Raw genomic sequence first — 19,105 nt, 5'->3', positions numbered from 1 at the left:
TGTACTAAAATTAAAAAAAAACATCTAGTTTCAAGTCTCAAAATGAAAGTTTTACAAAAAACATGACTTATTGTCATTTTTGCTGTAACATAAACGAAGCAGAAGCAGTGAGTGTAAAAGTCAGGTTCTCTCCATGAACCTGACTAGAACCAGCTCCAGAACCAGCTCCTACCTTTGTTTTTTACAGTGAGTGTCTACATGACCTTGTTGTCAGCAGTACGAGCTGCGTGGCTCAGTGGTTATCAGATATTTACCCCTTTCTTTGTCCACACCTGAGTATTTTAGCTACCATGGGTCATTAGGAGTTCCTCTGAGTGTACCTGTAGATATTTACTGTTCTCCTAAAAACTGATGACATTTACATCAGGCTTAGCTTTAAAGGTTAATACATTGTTTGGATCATTTATATATATGGTAATGATTGATTTTTGTGTCCCCTCATTACAACCTCCGGCTGACATTTCACTCCAACTTTTCAGCTCCTCAAAATATAAACTGTAACGTACATATCTGGTCATAGACTGTGGGGATAAAAACAGGTTTGTGTTAATTTGCCTCAGATCAGATCTGCGTTTTGTAATTTGGTGATGCCTGAAATCACATCAAGTCGCATCGTTTTGCTAATTTCTCCCGATTTCACCCAGGAAATGTACATTAGATCGAATCTCGCCGTTAATGCAGCAGTCGGTGATGGGATTTTACTCACTGTGACATTTTTCCTCCCTCCCTGCGTCTCACCCTGTCCTCCCTGCAGGAGGTGTTGGAGCTGGCCTTCTCTGTCCTCTACGAGTCGGACGAATACTTAAACTTTATCGCTCCTGACAAGCATGAGGTAAGCCGGCAGAGTAAACATGACGGCAGCAGGAGGTACGTCACCTGTCGTCTGTGTGCACATACGTCAAATATCGTGCAGTATTTATACGTTTTTGTCCATTTATTGTTAATAAAACACCCAGTTTAGTTTTATTAATACGATTGGGTTCAATAGTACGCACACAATGACGACACGCAGGCTGTTTCCCACCGAGGAGGAGGTTTTTCTTCCCAGATGCGTCTGATTTTGATTGAAGCGCTGTTTGTCTTTGCTCAGCGACTCTCTGGTTCCGTCCGAGCGTTAAAGACCGCCTGTCTTCTCTCCGCAGTACTGCGTGTGGACGGACGGTCTGAACGCCCTCCTGGGGAAGGAGATGACCAGCGACTACACCAAATCCGACATGGACACCCTGCTCTCCATGGAGATGAAGCTCCGCCTCTTGGATCTAGAAAACATCCAGATTCCCGAGGCCCCGCCCCCGATTCCCAAAGAGCCCAGCAACTACGACTTTGTTTACGACTGTAACTAGACGTGCGATTCCCCCGAGCCCCGCCCCCCCCGGCCCGTTCCCCCCCTCACCTGAACAGAACCTGCACCTTCTGTAGTCACTGGACCCATCCCCCTTTTTTCCCATGAACTGGAACAAGAAAAAAAAAAAATCAAACCGTATGATATGAAATAAACAAACTGGCTGAAGGAGCGACGTGTTTAACTCTTCTCTTTCTGCTTCTCGCTCAATATTTAAGAGGATGAATCGGTGCAGATTAATCGTTGCACCCGAGCGTTAGGGTCTGTCCGAGCCGCTCTTCATCGTCGTCTTCACCCTCCCGTTTCAGTTTCGCCCCTCTTTACGTCTCGGCTCAGACGCCTGCTGGTTTTCTGCTCGAACGCTTATGAAATTTAATTTTCTTTGTACGTTTTTTTTGTCGTCGTCTTTTTACTTTAATTTTTGTTTTTCCTCAGGGTTTGTTTTTGTTTTTCGTTAGGAGGCGATATCAGGATGGCGGCTGTGTAGTTTCAGGAGCAGTCAGGGACACAAAGTTACTTCCTGTCCCATTTCCACTCCTTTGGTGGCAGCTAAGAGGCTGGATTACACTTAACGGACCAATCTGCTCAAATACTGAAGACTGTTTTGATAAAGTGAAGTATTTTTTTGTTTTTTTTTCTAACAGTCACGTTATTGAAGTCATTGCTGCTCATTATTCCAGTATCTTTCCCATAAATCAGATGTAAAATCACCTCTGTCGTTAAAAGCCCGCTCGCCTCGAGTCTTGTTGTAAAAACTGCTGTACACATTCCTGAGCAATATTTGAGCTTTTGTTTTCTCATTTGTAAACTGATCATTTAGTAATCTTGAAATTGTGAAAAAAAAGCCTGATAATGTGTATTTGGTCCAGGGAAGTTGACTCTTTTTTTTTTTTTTTTTTTTTTTTTTTTGGTTGGTTTTGTTCTGTTTGTGTGTATCAGACTATATATGGCCACAAAAATTTGAGAGTTTATGTATTTTTTTAATTTAAAGAAAGATCATGGTTTTTATTTCTGGTATGATTTATATATTTTCCCCCCTTTTTTTCCTATTTAATGCCTTCTTATTGTTTTTTTTTCTGTAGGATTTTTTTTCAAAGCCCCTGAAAACTGCTGTTTACATTAAAAAATGAGGAAAAAAAACCAATCTAAAGTTTCTGTCTTTATTTAAAAACCTGAAGGAAAACACAGGAGCTTTATTAGTGTGGAGGGATTAAAAGGCAGAAAATATTAAGTTGTTTCTTTAAGGATGTCCTGATTTGTGGTCAAAGCTAAAAATAAGATCAGATAAAAACTTTCATAATCCTAAAAGTTGTAGAAACTCAAACTTAAACACTAATCTAAACATTTCTTTACATTAAGCTGAATCTTTCTGCCATTCTGCACTTTTTAAAACAATTTCAAGATCATTTTAACAAAGAGGCACTTTGGGAAAATGTTGTTGAAACCAGTTTAATTTTTTACTGTAAATTATTAATAATAAAGATTATTTTGAATAAAAATAAAAGATTTAAATATGGCAAAGATGTTTAGCAGACATTTTCATCTCCTGATGGTCTCCACTATAGATCAGTCTTTCTGACTCGTTTTGTTCTCGGTCTTCAGAAGCATTTTTCTTTTCCTTCTCACCCATCAGCTCTTTTCTTTTTCCAGGTTTCAGTCCATCATTAGCAGGTTTGGAGTGAGGAATTAGAAGATTATAGGTCTTTGAAGGTTGGATCACCTGACTGATGATGATGAGGTGGAGGAGGCTTATTATGGTCTGTTATCTGAGAACTGATCAAACATTTTCTTTTAGCTTCAGTTTGGTTGTTTAAAAGGAGGTTTAAATGTTTTGTTGAGCCTCAGTTTTACGTTTCAAACTCTAATCATCTGTTTTTCTTTTCTCTGTTTGTTTTCTTGTGTTTGAGACTTTCTGGTGTTGGTGCGTGTGTTTGTCCGCTACACGTCTGACTCTGTCCCAGGAGGCTTTTCCCGGTGAGGCTCTGCTGAGCTCCACCTTCAGGAGGAGGAGGAAGATGCTCTGAGAAACAAGTAATCTGTCGGTTTCAGTGTTACCGTCTTGCAAACATGATGACAGAAATCTCCAATCTGAAGTTTGATTTTTGGGGTTTAAAAACTGCCCCAGATGTTCTTGTGTGCCATCTCTGCCTGGTTTGGTCCCACCATTGCATCTTCAGATCCGATGTCCCTTAAGTCTCTGATCCGCCGCCTCCTCTTCAGCTTCTCCCAACCTTTTGTTCTATTTTGAAGCGAGGCTGTGAAGATGTCACAAACGGAGCCTGGTTGCCGATGCTGGGAGATGGATGACGCCTCTTGATGTTTGCAGAAGTTCTTCAGTCACTTGGGATGACTTTGAAGATGAGAGGACCATTAAAGAGGAGGAGGAGGGAGTGATGAAGACGAGACTTGCTTTGATGTGACGGTAAAAGAGGACGTTCCTGTTTTTTTTTCTGAAGCTGAGAGGTTTGCTCCTCACCGTCTGCTCAGTAGCAGCAGATCTTCACTCCTGATTGAGTCTCAGTTTGTCGAGCAGTTCTGTAAATAAGGACTTTGTCTGATTGCTGCTGTTCCTCCTGTGTTGTGTGGGACTGAAGCAGGACTAAGACGAGCCAAAACCGGCCTCTTGTGTCTATTTTTACTCCCGCAGAACCTGCCAGCTCCCTGCGCGTGTGGGACGACAGCAGGCATATTGTTTCAGCGGGAAAATCTCATCGAGACGAAGACGAGGCTGAAGACTTCTGTCTCAGGTCAGTCTCTCTGCTGCAGTTTATCAAGAAAACTTCAGGTTAAAGTCACTGAAACCAGCAAATCAAAAAATGACATATTTGACCTTTTTGTTCAAAAGTTGAAACTATTTTACTGAAACTTCCAGATCCCGATATTTAGTCAGCAGCTGTTTTATTAGAATGTCACATTTCTGGCTAGAAATATAATTTAAAGAACAAAAGTATTGTAGGTTAGATTTTCTAATGATATAAAATCTTAGAAAAGGTCTTAGCGTTTTATTAACTTTGCTATTTTAAAGTAAATACTATAAATGTTGAATTGGTGTAAGTGAGAAGACTTGAGGCTGATCAGAGATTTTAACGATTTAATAAAAAATTATTCACAGCTTTGATAATAAATAGAAGGAAATTACAGCTGATTACACTTTTAAATTAACAAATAAATCATAAGTTAAGCACAGATTACAGTTTCCATCCAGGGGCAGAAACAACAAATTAAGAATGAGACTAAATTTCCGTTTTCTCACAATTAAATTTATAAACGATGTAATTTACAGTCTGACGTTGTACCTATGTGCAGTAATTACATATTAAAGGGAGAGTTTTTGTTTTAAACAGGGTTGTGTGGAGCATATATGAGCAGCTGGTATCAGGTGTGTTGGAGCAGAAAAACCTAAAACTTTCAGGACATTGGACCCTCGAGGCCTTGAGTTTGACACCCCTGCTCTAAAACAACTCCAAACTTTCCGAGCAGTTCCAGTGGGCGCTGTCATTTTTGCATGATCCACTTCTCTGTAGAACATTCTGGCTGCAGCGTGGAGCGTTCAACTGATCAAATCCCCCCAAAACAACAGGAGGGGTTATGAAAAGCAGAGGAAGGGTAGATCTGAAGGAGTCAGACTACAGACAGACTCCTGACGGACACGGCTCTAAGATCTGTTCATCTCTGCTTCTCAAACTTGAGGTTGCATTTTTCAACCGCAGTCCATAAATACTCCACACAACCCCGCTTGGAAGAGAAGAACTGTCCCTTCAAACCTCTCCTTTATGACAAAGTTAATAGAAAATGAATTGTGCAAACATTTAATTATGCAGAATAATTGCAGGCGATCAGGCTAAAGTCACACGTTGTCCTGGTGTAAAAGAGACGGAAGGAAGACATTTTCTGTCTCCTGAACCGCCAAAGTCTTCATACCTAGAGGGGGGAAAAAAATTAAATTAAAAAAAATACACTGATTTTATATTTCCAATCAATTAAGACCTAAAAAGTCCTCCTGTCAGGTGATCGAACCGTCTGAAAACAGCACTCTCATGCCCCTTGGACTCACAGTTTTGTGTATCTGCTCCAGTCGGCCTGGCTCAGAGACGGTCTGCTCGCAGCCAGGGCAGCGTTAATGTGAGCCTGAGACAGCAGCAGGCCCGGCTGGCTGGAGGCTGGACGTGTCCACACACACTCTTCCTACACGAAACACAACAATCACACAGGAAGGAGCTTCCATATGCAGCCGAACAGCATGTTTCCACAGTGGCAGCGCAGGAAAAAAACAAAACATACTGTACTACATAATGATGTTCCTAAAGCAGTTACATGTTAACATGTTTATTAATCACTCACATTGGCTCTCCTGCAGTTGTTCTTGATGATCTGGACGTCTTGCAGCAGATGCTCCATCTGCTCAGAGCCCAGCTCCTTGTAGCCCGTCTGGATGGAGGACATGAAAGCAGGAGGCAGCGTGCTGACCGGCTCTTGGATCGGTCCCCCCGGAAGGTCGTGAGGCGTGGAGTTGGGCCCAGATAAGCACTGGGAGTTCTGTGGAAAACACAAATGGTGGAACTGTTTCATTCAGCTGCTTTATTTTAGACGATCCAAGAGCTGAAAGTGGTTTAGATGAGAAGAACAGCAGCAACATGGAAACTGAGGGGAGTTGTTTTGTTTTTACTTGGACTGAAGTTCCTATGAAACAACTCGAGGGCCACTATCCTGCACGTTTTAGTTGTTTCCTTGCTCTTCAAGTTCTGCAGAAGCCCGTTAATTACTGTCATTCAAATTAGAGGTGTGGCAGCAGAGAAACATCTAAAACATGCAGGATAGCGACACCACTGACTAACAGTTTAATGATTAGACTTTTGGAAAAAAGACGTTTTGATATGCTGTCCCCTTCAAATTTAAAGAAAATTCACTGTAATCATTTGATATTAACTTTTAGATTCACAGCCAATCAACCTTAGCAAACACAAAAATGGCTCCAACTCAGTCAATTTTACAAATATTGAACTGAAGTTTGGTGTGGTAGTAGCTGAGATTTATCTTCAGCACATAGTTTGAGCACTAACAGATCACGAGACTTTGGCTCTCTTTTCCAAAGAAATGTACTGCAGAAAATAAATCCTTTTAGACACTAATGAACATTGTAAGACTTATCCATTAATTTAAAGTATTTACAACTATAATAAAACCTGAAATAACAGTAAAAAGTCAGTGCTCACCCGTCTTGAAACGGGAGAATTTCCACTCTCTGACTCGTACAAGCTTCCGAAGTACAGCCTCCAGACGTTGCTGTGGGACGGTTTGTCCTCCGCCTGGAGCTCGCTGGGCTCGAGGAGAACCATGGATTGGTCCAGGCCCACGCCGGGGTCGCCCTCGCCCACAGAGTCGTCCGAACTGTTGTTCGGGAACATCATGGCGGACAGGCTCATGTCGCTGTCGGAGCCGGAGGCCAGCTCCTGGCGGCCACACAGAAAGAGGAGGAGAATGTTTTTACAGAAATAAATAAAAGTTATAAAATATCAGAGTGGTAAGAGTTGTTTTACTACAATAAGCTGAACAGACTTCTAAATGCAGCAGGTGTACCTGTGATGGGCCGGCGCCTGGGCTGCTGTGGACCGCCTCCAGCTGTGCGTTGTAGAGCAAGGCCTTCAGGTCCGCCCCCGTGAACCGCTCCGTCGCTGCTGCCAGCTGTTCCAGGTCAACATCTGGAGCCAGAGAGAGGCCAGAACTCAGAGCCTTCAGGATCTCGACACGAGCCTCCTGCAAATGTGACACGAGGAGAAAAAAATAAATAAATCTGCTGGAAATGAAAGCAGCAGCCCGAAATAATCAGCGGACCTGGTCTGGAGGAGGGCAGTAGAGGGACTTGTCCAGTCGTCCGGGTCTCAGCAGAGCCGGGTCGATTAGATCTGGACGGCTGGTGGCTGCGAGCACATAAACACCTAAAGACACGAGCAGGAAAAACACAGTTTAAAAAGCTCAGCTCTGTCTCCTTCACTGAAAACTGCAGAGTCTGTGTTTCTTAGCTTCCACAGGTACAAAAAAAATAACCTCCAAATAAATACATGAACACACTATGAATTTCATGCAGAAATAAGGTCACTTAACAGGACAATGGGGGTACGTAGATCATAGAGAAGTCAATAGACCACCCAGGAATGACACATTTGATTAAGAAAATATTCAACATGACAGCAGCAGAAGTATCTGGGATATTGATACGTGGGGGAGACTGGAACATTCACTTACATCCTTTCCTAGACTCTTCTAGCAAAAGTAAAAAGTCTCAGAAGCGATGTATGTAAAAAGAAAGCTCAAGGAACCAGGGCTGGTAGATGTGGGGAGGGACTTGCACTCACTGGATAAAAAGATGCACCTTTTTTCTTCACTGCTGCCATATTCACTCGAGATTAGACTATTTTTTTATGTCAAACATTGAGAAGGCCAGATTAGTAGATTGTGACAGAGTCCTGCTGCAGACCACACAAAGTAAACAGAGCAAATACAAAAGAACAGAAGAGGCTCAGCAGGAGAATCACTTTTTTTCCAAACCTCGGTTTAAAAGCGTAGAATTGAAAATGAGAGACGGCTCTGCACAGCTAACTCATACTGCAGTGAGTCCACAAAGTGGAGGCAGGTTTATCCCTACAGGCTTTCTAATACGGCACATATCCGGCTGATTTTTGAGCCTACCCTGTAGTCCTTCCACGCCATCCAGCTCAGTGAGGAGCTGATTGACCACCCGGTCCGTCACACCCGTGCTATCGTGGCCCCTCCTCGGGGCCAGAGAGTCGAACTCATCGAAGAACAGGATGCAAGGTTTGACGGCTTGGGCCCTGAAACACAGCAGAGGGGGCAGTCAAATGACTGTTTAACTCATTAAATAACAAACATAAATAAGAGGAGCTCAGAAGTTCTCCAACCTCCTGAAGACGTCACGCACGCCCTGCTCGCTGGCGCCGATGTATTTACTCAGGAGCTCAGGTCCCTGCAGAGACAAAACACAAACGTTTAGGCTCCTGAAAACACACTCTTCTTCCTTTTTTTTTTTAACAAAACAAGCCAGCATACAGGTTACCTTGATACTGATGAAGTTCATAGCGCTGTCTTTGGCCACGGCTCTGATCAGCAGCGTCTTCCCCGTTCCAGGAGCTCCGTACAGCAGAACTCCAGAGCGATGCCGGATCGGGAGATGGGAGAAGAGGATGGGATACTGCAACGCATCAAAACCTTACAGTTCACGTCATTTCTGATTAGACTACCCTGTCTGTTGACTTGCAATACATTTACTGTTGGAAAAACAAAAAGAAAACCAGTGTGGTGAATAAAACCAGAATACAGTTAGGACAAAATGTCAGCCCTTAGCTTGAAGGTGCATTTTTGTAAGTATTAGTCTTTTTAATGCTGCAACAACTCAGTCTCTGGCTTCAGATTTGGGTTTAAAAAAAAAAAAAAAAAAGCAGCAGAGAGACAAAGGAGGCAGCATTAAAAAAATTTAACCGTAAAAATAGACTTAATCACCCCCACAACTCCCGAAACACCCTGCTTCATTTTCTAATCAGCTGTAAGTACTACTATAATTACTATGCAAGTGGAATAATCAAACGTTTAATCAAACGATTATTCCTTTACTTCAAAAGACAAGTGAATAAACTGGTGACTTGTGAATTTAAACTCTTTGTTTTTTAAGCTGCTTTTGTCATTTGTAACATTTTCCTTTTACACAATGCTCTATGGTAGACAGAGATAATAAAATCAAGAACTTGGAAATTAAAGTTATTTCAGTTTGGTACATCATCCAGGTATGTGTAGGTTAAATGTTTTTCAATCAAAAGTTCACTTTAAGCAGGGAAAACCTGAGTTTATCAACCCTGCTCCAGTTATAATATATTTATTTTTTTATTTTAAGACTTTTCTCTGTGTTTGATGGCTTCACATATTCTTCACCTAAATAAAAGCAAACAAAGTCTGACAAAACCTCTGCTCCGTGGCAACACCGTATCAGGATACTGAATACTTAAAAATGCACAAAAGCATCCATGAGCTGACCTTCGCGGGGAGCAGAACGGTGTCCATTAGCTGCTGCCGCACCTCCCTCAGCCCTCCTACCCTCTCCAGCCCGACTCCAGTTGGCGTGTGAAGGTCGACTCCCCACAGCGAAGGAGGCGTGAACCCGCTCAGAGCCTGAACAAAGTCCCTCCATGACAGACAGGCACCTGACAAACACAGACGATGTGAGAGTGATGCAACGGATGAAGCCGAGCTGAAAGCGGGAAGTCAAAGTCTTTAAATCAAGTTGTAGTACTTTCATGTTCTTATGTTACCCTGCTCACTCGGGGGGGCTGTTCGCGATGCGTTAGCGTGGACGGCACGCTCCACCAGCAGAGCGAGATCTTGGGCCGTGTACCCCTCGGTCTCCTTAGCAACAGCCCGCAGGTCCAGAGTGCGTACGGTCTCCTCACACAGGGAGGACCACCTCAGGATGAGATGGTGCAGAATCTCAGCTCTCTGAGCCTGGAAACGAGAAGACAAAAGCTGCTTGTTTTGTTTCTTCTCTTGTCATCTGAAGCGTGGACACTGGTGCTGACCTGGTCCGGCGGCTGGATGTTAACGAAGCCCTGGATGAAGTGGGAGCCCTGCACCTGAGTGAGCGAAGGGTGAAGAGTGTGTTCACTCTGACTGGTGAGGACCAGACACACCAGGCTGGAGCGAGCCACCGCCTCGTCGACCACATCCTGCAGATCTGCAGCCACAGACAGACAAATGTTACACAACAAGCCCTGATTTTATCCTCAAAGACACTTTCACGCGTGTAACCAACACATTTCTGGATTTACTCTGTGCGATGTGCTGCTGCAGCAGCGCCTCCGGCCCGTGCTCGTGCTCAGGGGAGGTCGGTGCGTGCGTCAAATGATCCAAGTCGTCAAGTAAAACAACAGAGGGCTGCCTCCACTCTGCCTGCTCAAAAACCTCCTGCAGAATCTGTCGCACAGTGTCTGCCCTCTTGCCTGGAAAAAAAAAAGCAGATATAATGATTAAATTCCAGCTTATTGTCTTTGACGCACTATAGATTTATGAAATCTGTCTGGACCTTGCAGCTTCTTGCAGTCCACCACCTCTACGTGTGCATCTAGCTCCTCTCTGGCTTTTCTGCAGAGAGCTCGGGACAACATGCTCTTCCCACTGCCCTGTGAGGAGAAACAGGAGAAGAACTCTTTACAAACTTAGAAATTTACATACACAGAAATTTATTGCAAACATTTATGTAGTGATCAGTCTGTTCTCCATATCCTGTAGGGCCTCTTTAATGCAAAACTTGGTAACTGTTCCTATTTATAGTGAAACAGAAAGAGTTTCACATGTTTCAGGGCTGAGCTGCTTCATGACTATATACTAGTCATTAACAATGGTTGTTAACTCATTGTTAATAATCCAGGGGGCTCCTACAGAAGTAACTTTGGGTGCACCATTTTGTTTGAAGGCACATCAACACAGAGAGGGCATAACTGAAATGTAAAATAAAAAAATGAGAAATTGAGTTGTTTTATTATTTCTAATATTACATGCAAAGATGTGAAGCTGGGATAATAAGAAGGTTAAGATGATCCTAATAAATAAAAGAAAACTATCAAGTTCACTTCACAAAATAAGAACAATATAAAGCTGATGAAAGCTTAGACTTAAGCACTTTCAACGACCACTTTTTTATTTAAAGTTACAAACTATGTAAGACAAAATTATGAGAATATCACAGCTTAAAAATATGATATTTGTTAAACTGCAACAATCCATACAAATGACTAATAAATCATTTTAGTGACTTGTTTATTTCTCTAAAAAACTGAATATGTGGGGAGTTTTCCTCAGAATGTAAAAACTTCTTAACTGGTTTTACAAAATGCATCTGTGGTGGTTAAACAACTTTGTACGACTGCAAAAAATGTATAATCTGAGAAAACATATGATTGTGTTTTTTACAAGTCATCAGGTAAAATATTAGCTATATTGTGGTATATATAACAGACTCTGTTTCATTATATCCAGACCTGGAGAGCACTAAAACCAAATCCTCTCATTTTCCGGACTCCAGGGGAACTCTGCGTTCCCTTTGTTTCCATGTAGGTAACCACACTGTCATGCAAAGATCTACCTTAGCCCCAGTGATGAGCAGTGCTCCTCCTCGGAGTCCCTCACCAGCTGTACAGAGCTGTGTCGACAGGGGGGTACCCAGAAGGTTGTGGGAAATGAACTCAATTCCAGTTCTGATAAGCTCGTCAATCCCACTAGGAAAAAGGCAGCAAAGTGAGAAATACTGGGGGTAGGATTAATGTCAGAAAAGATCTTAGTTTAAGTACTAGCTTACCCAAGAATACAGAGGGAGGGGAGCTCTGGGTCGGACGGTTCTTCTACAACTTTCATTGCAGGCTCTGCTGCTGCCTGTCTGTCCACCTGAAAGGGACACAGTTTCATTACTGCACTCAGCACCTAAACCTTTCAACACTATTTGAAAAAAATAAGTGTAATTTGGTTATATCTCAGTATACAATATACTGTATGAGCAGCAATACCTGTATGTCCTCCTTCTGGAGCACAGTGGGGGCGAGTAGAAAAAGCTGGTCTGGTGGATCGCTCTGAGCCTCTGGTTTCAGAACGGTTAACACCAACTCCAACTTCGCTTTAATTAGGAGTTAAAGACAAATATTTTATTCCACTGTAGCTGAAAGAATGTACTGTATGTATAGTTTTCCCTACATACTCTTCTTTGGAAATGTGGGTTTTTGTTTGGTTTAAAAAGACATCTTAAGCCGGTAACCCAAGTGAAGGAATGAATCACCATCACTTCCGTGGAGGAGGATGGAGCCAGAACGAGCCGTCAGACAGGCCAGAGGTTCGTGACTCTGAGTGTGCAGCCAGCTGAGGAACGCTGTCTGGATCTCTTCATCATTCTCCTCGAGCTGAAGAGGAAAAGTCCAAAAAAAAAGGCGGACATACAGTGAAGAGATGAATCAAATCTTCTGCATATTTGAACAAAAACAGCAGATGAGCACTCACCGATGATTTTAAAGGCTGCAGACAAACATTAGAGGCGACTTTGATTGTTGACCTCACTGGTTTAATTCTCACTGCTGAATGTGGCTGGATTTTCAACTTGCTGGCCAGAGGCTGTGGAATCTGAACAAACATCACTTTAATGAATGAAACAGAATAAGAGAATAAACTAAACTTAATAAGCATTAACAGATCATACTCACCCAGACTCTTCCACTATGAATCTCGTGCCCTCTCCTCTCACCTGCCAGCGTCTCAGTGACGTGACACACAACCCTGACCACCGCAGCTTCCTCCTCCGCCGTCACCTCCTCCGCCGTCACCTCCTCTCCTCCTTGACCAGCGGCGCCATCTTTGCCAACACTGACACTCTTCTTTTTCTCCATGGCCCGCTTGATTCGGTCTTTTGCTTCTTTAGGAGATAAAACCTTGGAGAGGAGGCCGTACGTCACGGCAGACTGACCTCCTCTTAGCGTGGCGTTTACACGAGGGTTCCAGGGGAAAACGTGAACACCACTGGTAGCGATGTGGCTTACGGAACAAAGGGAGTCAGGAGGCGCGCCACACACTCTGTAGATAGAGTCCGAGAAGACGGGAATGTTGGGTACAAGCGGCTGCTCCTTAACTGCGTCATAAGCGCCCTTTATCATATATCGAATCAGGCTCTTGAAGTCAGCGATACCACCCCACTGTTGGCTTTGAGGGATACGGGAGGTAGAATCTGACGACGGCTCAGAGGAGGAGGAGAGATTTGAGTTCTGCTGCTTGTGGCCAAATCTCTCAAGAGAACCACTGAGGTTGCCGACTCCAGCACGGACCTTCGGCGACACCACAAGTTCAGTGAACTGCTCCAGGCGACCGTAGGGCACAGATGGGAAAATTGAAGCTGTGGGGAGTTAAAACAGATCATGCTGTGTTTATGAATATCATCTGTGGATATCACAGCAACCAGTAATTTAAAGAGGGCTTAAAAAGTCGTCGATAAGTAGACAATAATTCGCTGAAACTGAAGTTTGTTACTATGAATACAGGCTGATCTCCATGTGTAACATTAGTGCTTTACAAGTCTATCTGACCACTTGAAACAGGGCAATGTTTTATAAAAAATGATTGCATTAACACTGACTTATTCTGATGTAAATCACGGTGTGATTGTCCACCCAAACAGGAAACACGGCATCTTGGAAAACCACTCTGATCTGATCCAGAAGTTGCTGCTCCAGTGCCGAACTGTGGAGCTCCTGAAAGTGTCCGTCACATTAAATTAATGAAAAACTACAGAATTACTAATAGGATTACAGATCACTGTATGTCCTTCACATGTTGACGTGGTCCAGCTAAAATCTAAAAACAAAAACACCACGTTAGCTAAACAAGCGGTGGCTACAAAGATGGAGCATTCCTGCTAGGAAGTGAACCGCATCGAACAACAGTCTTTGAAAACGAAAAACACAAAAAAATCATTTATTCAGATTGCTGTTTTGATGCCTACAGATGAATTTTGGATGTCACTCACCAAGATCTCCCAGTCATCAGCTGACAGAGGCTCCACAAACGCCTGGTTCAGTGATGAGACTTGAAGACACGGCCTTAGAAAGCCCTGACAGGAGACACACAACCAGCACGTTAATATTAACACCACTTCAACAGCAGTGGTGTCCAATCCTGGTCCTGGAGGGCCACCGTCCTGCATGTCTCAGGTGTTTCTCTGCTTTGAATGACTGAGTGACTAACAGGCTTCTGCAAAACTTGAAGACCTGCTGAAGAGCAGAGAAACAGCTAAAACATGCAGGACGGTGTCCCTCCAGGATCAGGATTGGACACCACTTCCTTCACAGCAACAGAGACTAATTGTAACGACTCAATGAGGGGAGACAAAACGCCTTCACCTGCTCTCCATCCTTCAAGCCCAGCTTCTCTCCCAGTTGTCGACATAGTTCCACTTTGCCACTGTCTGGGTCAGAGGATGAATTATTTTGAGTCCAGCTGAGGAATACTGGAGATTCACTGCCCCAGGACAACTCCAAAGCCTGGTTCTGATAAAAAAAAAAACAGGACCAGAAGACATGTTTGCTGCAGTGATTTGTGTTTAACCAATCTGTGTCAAACTCATGACCACAGCTGCAGGGCGTTCCTGATTAATTAATTTCTCATTTTCAAGCAGCACTTTCCCCATAATTTAATGCATTTTGTATACATTTTTACTTTTTGTGCAAACAAAAATAAAACTCTCAGTTAGTAGCAGACAGAAAAATATAGCTGATATTGTTGTGTGGGGATAAAATTTTGTTTAGCTGCAAATGAGCATCATTTTAAAGACCCCGATTTAAAACTTCTCGCTATGACAAAATAAACTCTAGCCTAAATGCTAAAAGATAAAGTTTAACAAGAACTAAAAAAACTCACAATAAACACTTTGAGCTCATGAAACTAAGAGTATAAGCCCAAACAAAATAACGCTGTTAAGCTAACTTACCTCGTTTAGGGACAGGTGCGATATCAACTTCGGGGGGAGGTGCAGAAAGCAGTTTTTTGCGTTGTTGAAATTAACACTTACAGGTTGGATGCCCTGATTAGTAAACATAATTTTCTCGCTGTCTGGCTCCTTTAGTAAATGCCCCCAAAAATAAAAATAAAAAAGCTGCCTTTGCTAACGTCGAAAGTGCTACAAGCCCATCATGCTCAATCGATGCGCTCTGCGCGCACGAGACCAGACCAGAGTAGCTGATATTCCACCTTCAAAATAAGACATTCAGGAACTGGCGACGCAATGCAGGCGGCCGCGCTCGACGCGCAGTTTGCACTTATTTTGAAATCCGTCAACCGGAAACGATGTTCCGGAGTCATGGCGGCCCCTGTCAACAGCAGCTCCGGTTGTTGGAAGGTCCCGGAGGTTTATAAACACCATGAGCAGCAGAAAGTTTGCATTTCTCGACCAAAATATAGGGAAGGGAGAAAAGCTAAAGCGGTTAAGGTATTGTTAAATTTATAGCTATTGATATAAAAGTCTTAAAAGCGACGCTGAAGTTGGTATTCGTATTAAAAAAGCAAATTGCGTATGTATATGTATATATTGTATATGAAGTTCCAACACAGACTTTCAAAACATACATTTCCATATCATATAACACTATATTTCAGTCATTTTAGGCGGATGCTGTTGATTTGTTGTCAGAGGTTTGCTGCTATACATCTCACTGTGGTGCTCCATTACAAAGTAAAGTAAGTGTTGCTGTATTTGTCACCTATATTATCAGGTGTACACCATAAACCTAGAGTCCCAGTACCTGATGGTTCAAGGAGTCCCAGCTATTGGTGTGATGATGGAGCTGATCCAGCTGTGTGCTCTGTACGGCACCGTGGAGGAGTACAGGCCTCTGGACGAGTACCCAGCTGAGGAGTTTACAGAGGTCTACCTCGTCAAGTTTCAGAAACTAACAAGCGCCAGGTACTGTGGCCGTGGGGCTTCATTTGCTCCTTTACATCGTCAGGGCGCCTGCTGATGAACCGTTTTGGTTGAACTCTTTCCGTTTCAGAGCAGCGAAACGTAACATGGATGAGAAAAGTTTCTACGGCGGTGTGCTCCATGTGTGTTATGTCCCTGAATATGAGACTGTGGAGGACACCAGGCTGAAGCTTCAGGACCGGAGGAGTTATGTAATGAGAGCAGCTTGGAACAGAGGTATAATTTAACGTTAAATGTATTTATATTGAGTCCAGTCATTCATAATTTACATCACACAGACAAATATGTTCATGTTTTCACATAATTCTGCCTCAGTTGCGTTATTTAAAAGCTCTAAAGAGAAGACTGTTTGAGACTGTTTCCTTTTATATTGTTATGAAGCCAAAGAGAAGAAAGAAAAGGAAGCAACGAATGAGGGCTCGTCTTCCTCAGAAACGACCTCCACGTCAGACACAAGCGTCACCAGGCGTGAACAAACATCTGAAAATTTAACTGCAGGGGAAACTTCAAATGACAGCCACGATCCAGACTTTCCTCTGCTGCCATTACCTCCACAACAACATTATTTCTTCAGGCATGAAAATCTGCATGGGACTGGACCGACAGAGGATAAAATGGGGACTTTACACAATGCCGTTACGAACTTAAAGCGGCCACAGGTGGAGGGTTTAAGCACCGACCCTTCCTCCTCCAACAGAGGACAGGGCACAAAACGCAGAATGAGCTCAAACCAGGCTTCTGAGTTCAGATTTCTGCCAAGGACCACACATTTGGAAAGCAGAAAACGCAAAATGGAAGAGGCCGCAGAGCCGTCGGCGACTGTTTCTGGAGAAGATGGACCTTTAATCGGGCCAAAGCTACCAGAACCACCGAAAGTGGACATGGAAGATGACTCACTGAACACAACTGTCAGCCTGATCAGGAACACGATGAAGCAGGTAGTCACTAACTCGTTACATTTTTTTAAATTATTGTTTTTAATGTCGTGCCGTGTGGCAAAAATGTTCATTTTGTCATCTCCCTCAGGTGGAATCTGTTCCAGATCTGAAAGCTGTGGAGAAAAAGATCAAACCACGCCGTCGGATATGATCCAGACGGATGTGTTGATGGTTGACTTTAGGAACATATCAGCCTTTTTTAATATACATATTTAATGTGTCACAATATTAAAAACTGTGAGGCTTAGAAAAGACATGGATATGTTCACTTCATTGTTCTAGCTGCTCCTGAAATACACGCTGCTCAAACTTCTCGATGCTCTGAAAGGTAAGGAAAAAAAACCCGTAAGAGTGGAGGATTTCTGACGTGGAGATTCAAACCGAAAGCTGTCTTTTCTTTGTGATTACCGAAGCATCGGGGAGGCAGGTCCCAAAGGCCTCCAGCATCAAGTTCTCCTCTTTTACTGCCTCGTCAAATTCTTCTACAGATACCTGGCCATCATGGTAAGTGTCCTGTGTGGAGGGACGTGGCAACAGATGAATTGTTATTTTTGTTCTTTTTCTGGAAAACAAAAAAGGTTAAATCCCAGTTTTGCAGCAAATCTCTTACAAGCCTCCTCATTGCAATTTCCACCAGGTCTTTGACTCCTTCGTCGGGGTCTTCCTCTGTGGGCAGTCTGAAGAGGCTGTTCTTCAGCATGTGAAACATCTCCTCTCGGGCAATGTACTTGTCTGCGTTCAAGTCATACACGCGGTAGCAGTCTGAGACAATGCAAAAAGGCAGCGATTATTTGCTGGAAAAGCCTGTCACTTCGTGTGTGTGGGTTTGTGTTACAGAGACACAGAGAGCTTGAAAAGAGAAAGCAGAGAACTTGCGCTGTATCTTTTCATCCAAGGTCCCCCGAAGAAAGACGGACAGTCCCTCGATCCACTCTTCCAAACTGATAAATCCGTCGCTGTCTTTGTCAAAAGCCCTGAAAACTGAGAGCAGATAAATCATTCTCAGTACCGCTTCTGAAAACATCGTGACTGTAAATTGCAATTATTTATAATTCATTTAAAGCCTATAATAAATAAATTACAAAGACAGTGAATAAAATATGTCGACACATTTAATATTGTGTCGCCTGTTGCACATTTTAACTTAATGTGAGTTTTTTTACCAGCTGATTTTGTTGTCTTTGTCCCAACATTTCCAAAATGTTATGTTTGTGTCACTTTCATAATAAATGTTTTACAAAAGGCAACTAAATATATCTAATTTGTTCATTTTATAATTACATTCATTAAGATTTGGTGTTTTAAAAACCTATAGCCAATGCTTTCTTTTTGTATTTTTATTTAATTTGTTATATTCCTGTTTACACAGCGTCAGGGCACAGTAAGCAAACAAGTTCAATTCAAATCTATTTTATGACTTAATTACAACTTAATCTGTGACAGATTTAGATTCAAATCTAGCTACAAACAGTTCAGTTTAATCCAGTTTATAATACAGATATTTACTTGATTATGAAAAAGAAAACAAGTTGTCTTATGAGGTTCAGATAGTTAAAAATGAATGCACATTTATAAAATCTTATCAAACAATCATTTATATTTGATTAAAGGGGGATTGTTTGTGAATCTGTTCCCTCAGATATTAAACAGCTGGACTCAGGTAGTGATAAAACTCACCTCAGGGTTGTAGAAATGTGTGTTTTAAGAGGGGAAACATGACAGTACCTCCATCCATCATCATGTCATTGGTCATCCCAAACATGCTGTGCAGGATGCCCCTGAACCTCCCTTTGTCCAGACCGTGGGATTCTTTGCCAGGGCTCACCTGCTCCCCCAGGAGGACATAAAACTCCCGGATCAGGCACTCGGTCTCCGTTTTGTTGACTGGCAAAAAAACAACAGCAAACATCATGGACATTTCACGCCTTGTAGCATCTATGCTAGCTGCGGGTTAGCGGAAACAGAATAACAACAGGTAAATGTCGGACAAGAGTCAAAATGTTCCACTCACGGTGTTCCACCTTCTTGGAGATGGTTTCAGCTAGGGCCTTTATAATTTTCCTGTTCATAGCCGACATTTCAGACATGTTTAAAAGTGAAGGTGGCGCTCGGTGATGTTGACGGCGGCGTTTCCATGGTAACGGGGCGCCTGCCGCAGTTTTTGAACAGTGTAAATAAAACACGGAAGTTTACAAAAAAATAAAATTATGCCAAGATATTTAACATGTCAGATATCTCGTAACTTCTTCCCTTTTTTATTACCCTTTCGGCAACAGGAAAATGGTTCCGGGCAGCGGTTAGTTTGCACAGAAACAA

The 19,105-nt window shown here is 42.7% G+C and overlaps 4 protein-coding genes across 8 annotated transcripts in view; 2 read left to right on the top strand and 2 right to left on the bottom strand.

The window, feature by feature from the left end:
* The window catches only part of elmo1 (engulfment and cell motility 1 (ced-12 homolog, C. elegans)), an 88,392-nt gene extending 86,847 nt beyond the window's left edge, over positions 1–1,545 (top strand). For all 3 annotated transcript variants that reach the window (XM_017424409.3, XM_037975803.1, XM_017424424.3), the window contains 2 exons: positions 755–832; positions 1,143–1,545. In XM_017424409.3, coding sequence (XP_017279898.1) covers positions 755–832; positions 1,143–1,343 — 279 coding nt within the window. In that variant the 3' untranslated portion in view covers positions 1,344–1,545. The remainder of the gene's footprint in view (positions 1–754; positions 833–1,142) is intronic.
* A 2,871-nt stretch (positions 1,546–4,416) lies between these two features.
* pex1 (peroxisomal biogenesis factor 1) lies at positions 4,417–15,107 on the bottom strand. 2 transcript variants are annotated; one of them, XM_017424494.3, is made up of 24 exons: positions 14,862–15,107; positions 14,275–14,421; positions 13,902–13,985; positions 13,512–13,626; positions 12,589–13,271; positions 12,389–12,508; positions 12,171–12,291; positions 11,905–12,011; positions 11,700–11,785; positions 11,487–11,619; positions 10,428–10,524; positions 10,174–10,344; positions 9,925–10,079; positions 9,661–9,850; positions 9,386–9,552; positions 8,415–8,549; positions 8,260–8,324; positions 8,030–8,172; positions 7,175–7,278; positions 6,920–7,096; positions 6,556–6,792; positions 5,684–5,878; positions 5,397–5,527; positions 4,417–5,263 (listed from the first exon to the last, which is right to left on the bottom strand). In XM_017424494.3, the coding sequence occupies exons 1-24, from the start codon at positions 14,967–14,969 to the stop codon at positions 5,179–5,181; spliced, it is 3,756 nt and encodes a 1,251-aa protein (XP_017279983.1). In that variant the 5' UTR covers positions 14,970–15,107; the 3' UTR covers positions 4,417–5,178. The 2 variants fall into 2 exon arrangements, with proteins under 2 accessions (XP_017279983.1, XP_017279993.1); XM_017424504.3 differs by having other exon boundaries at positions 9,670–9,850.
* A 93-nt stretch (positions 15,108–15,200) lies between these two features.
* On the top strand, positions 15,201–17,041 carry rbm48 (RNA binding motif protein 48). The gene is made up of 5 exons (XM_017424550.3): positions 15,201–15,359; positions 15,643–15,833; positions 15,922–16,067; positions 16,233–16,789; positions 16,878–17,041. Exons 1-5 carry the CDS (start codon positions 15,231–15,233, stop codon positions 16,938–16,940), a joined length of 1,086 nt encoding a protein of 361 aa, XP_017280039.2. The 5' UTR covers positions 15,201–15,230; the 3' UTR covers positions 16,941–17,041.
* efcab1 (EF-hand calcium binding domain 1) lies at positions 16,981–19,085 on the bottom strand. 2 transcript variants are annotated; one of them, XM_017424563.3, is made up of 6 exons: positions 18,801–19,085; positions 18,515–18,673; positions 17,666–17,770; positions 17,400–17,551; positions 17,198–17,302; positions 16,981–17,110 (listed from the first exon to the last, which is right to left on the bottom strand). In XM_017424563.3, the coding sequence occupies exons 1-6, from the start codon at positions 18,874–18,876 to the stop codon at positions 17,060–17,062; spliced, it is 648 nt and encodes a 215-aa protein (XP_017280052.1). In that variant the 5' UTR covers positions 18,877–19,085; the 3' UTR covers positions 16,981–17,059. The 2 variants fall into 2 exon arrangements, 1 of the variants encoding a protein (XP_017280052.1); XR_005233210.1 differs by lacking the exons at positions 16,981–17,110; positions 17,198–17,302; positions 18,801–19,085 and having other exon boundaries at positions 17,443–17,770; positions 18,467–18,587.
* Positions 19,086–19,105: the final 20 nt, after the last annotated feature.

This window comes from Kryptolebias marmoratus, linkage group LG5, assembly GCF_001649575.2.
Source record: "Kryptolebias marmoratus isolate JLee-2015 linkage group LG5, ASM164957v2, whole genome shotgun sequence".
Classification (NCBI taxonomy): Eukaryota; Metazoa; Chordata; class Actinopteri; order Cyprinodontiformes; family Rivulidae; genus Kryptolebias; species Kryptolebias marmoratus.
Note: the sequence above shows the minus strand (reverse complement) of the source record. Positions and strands in the feature narration are given on the sequence as shown.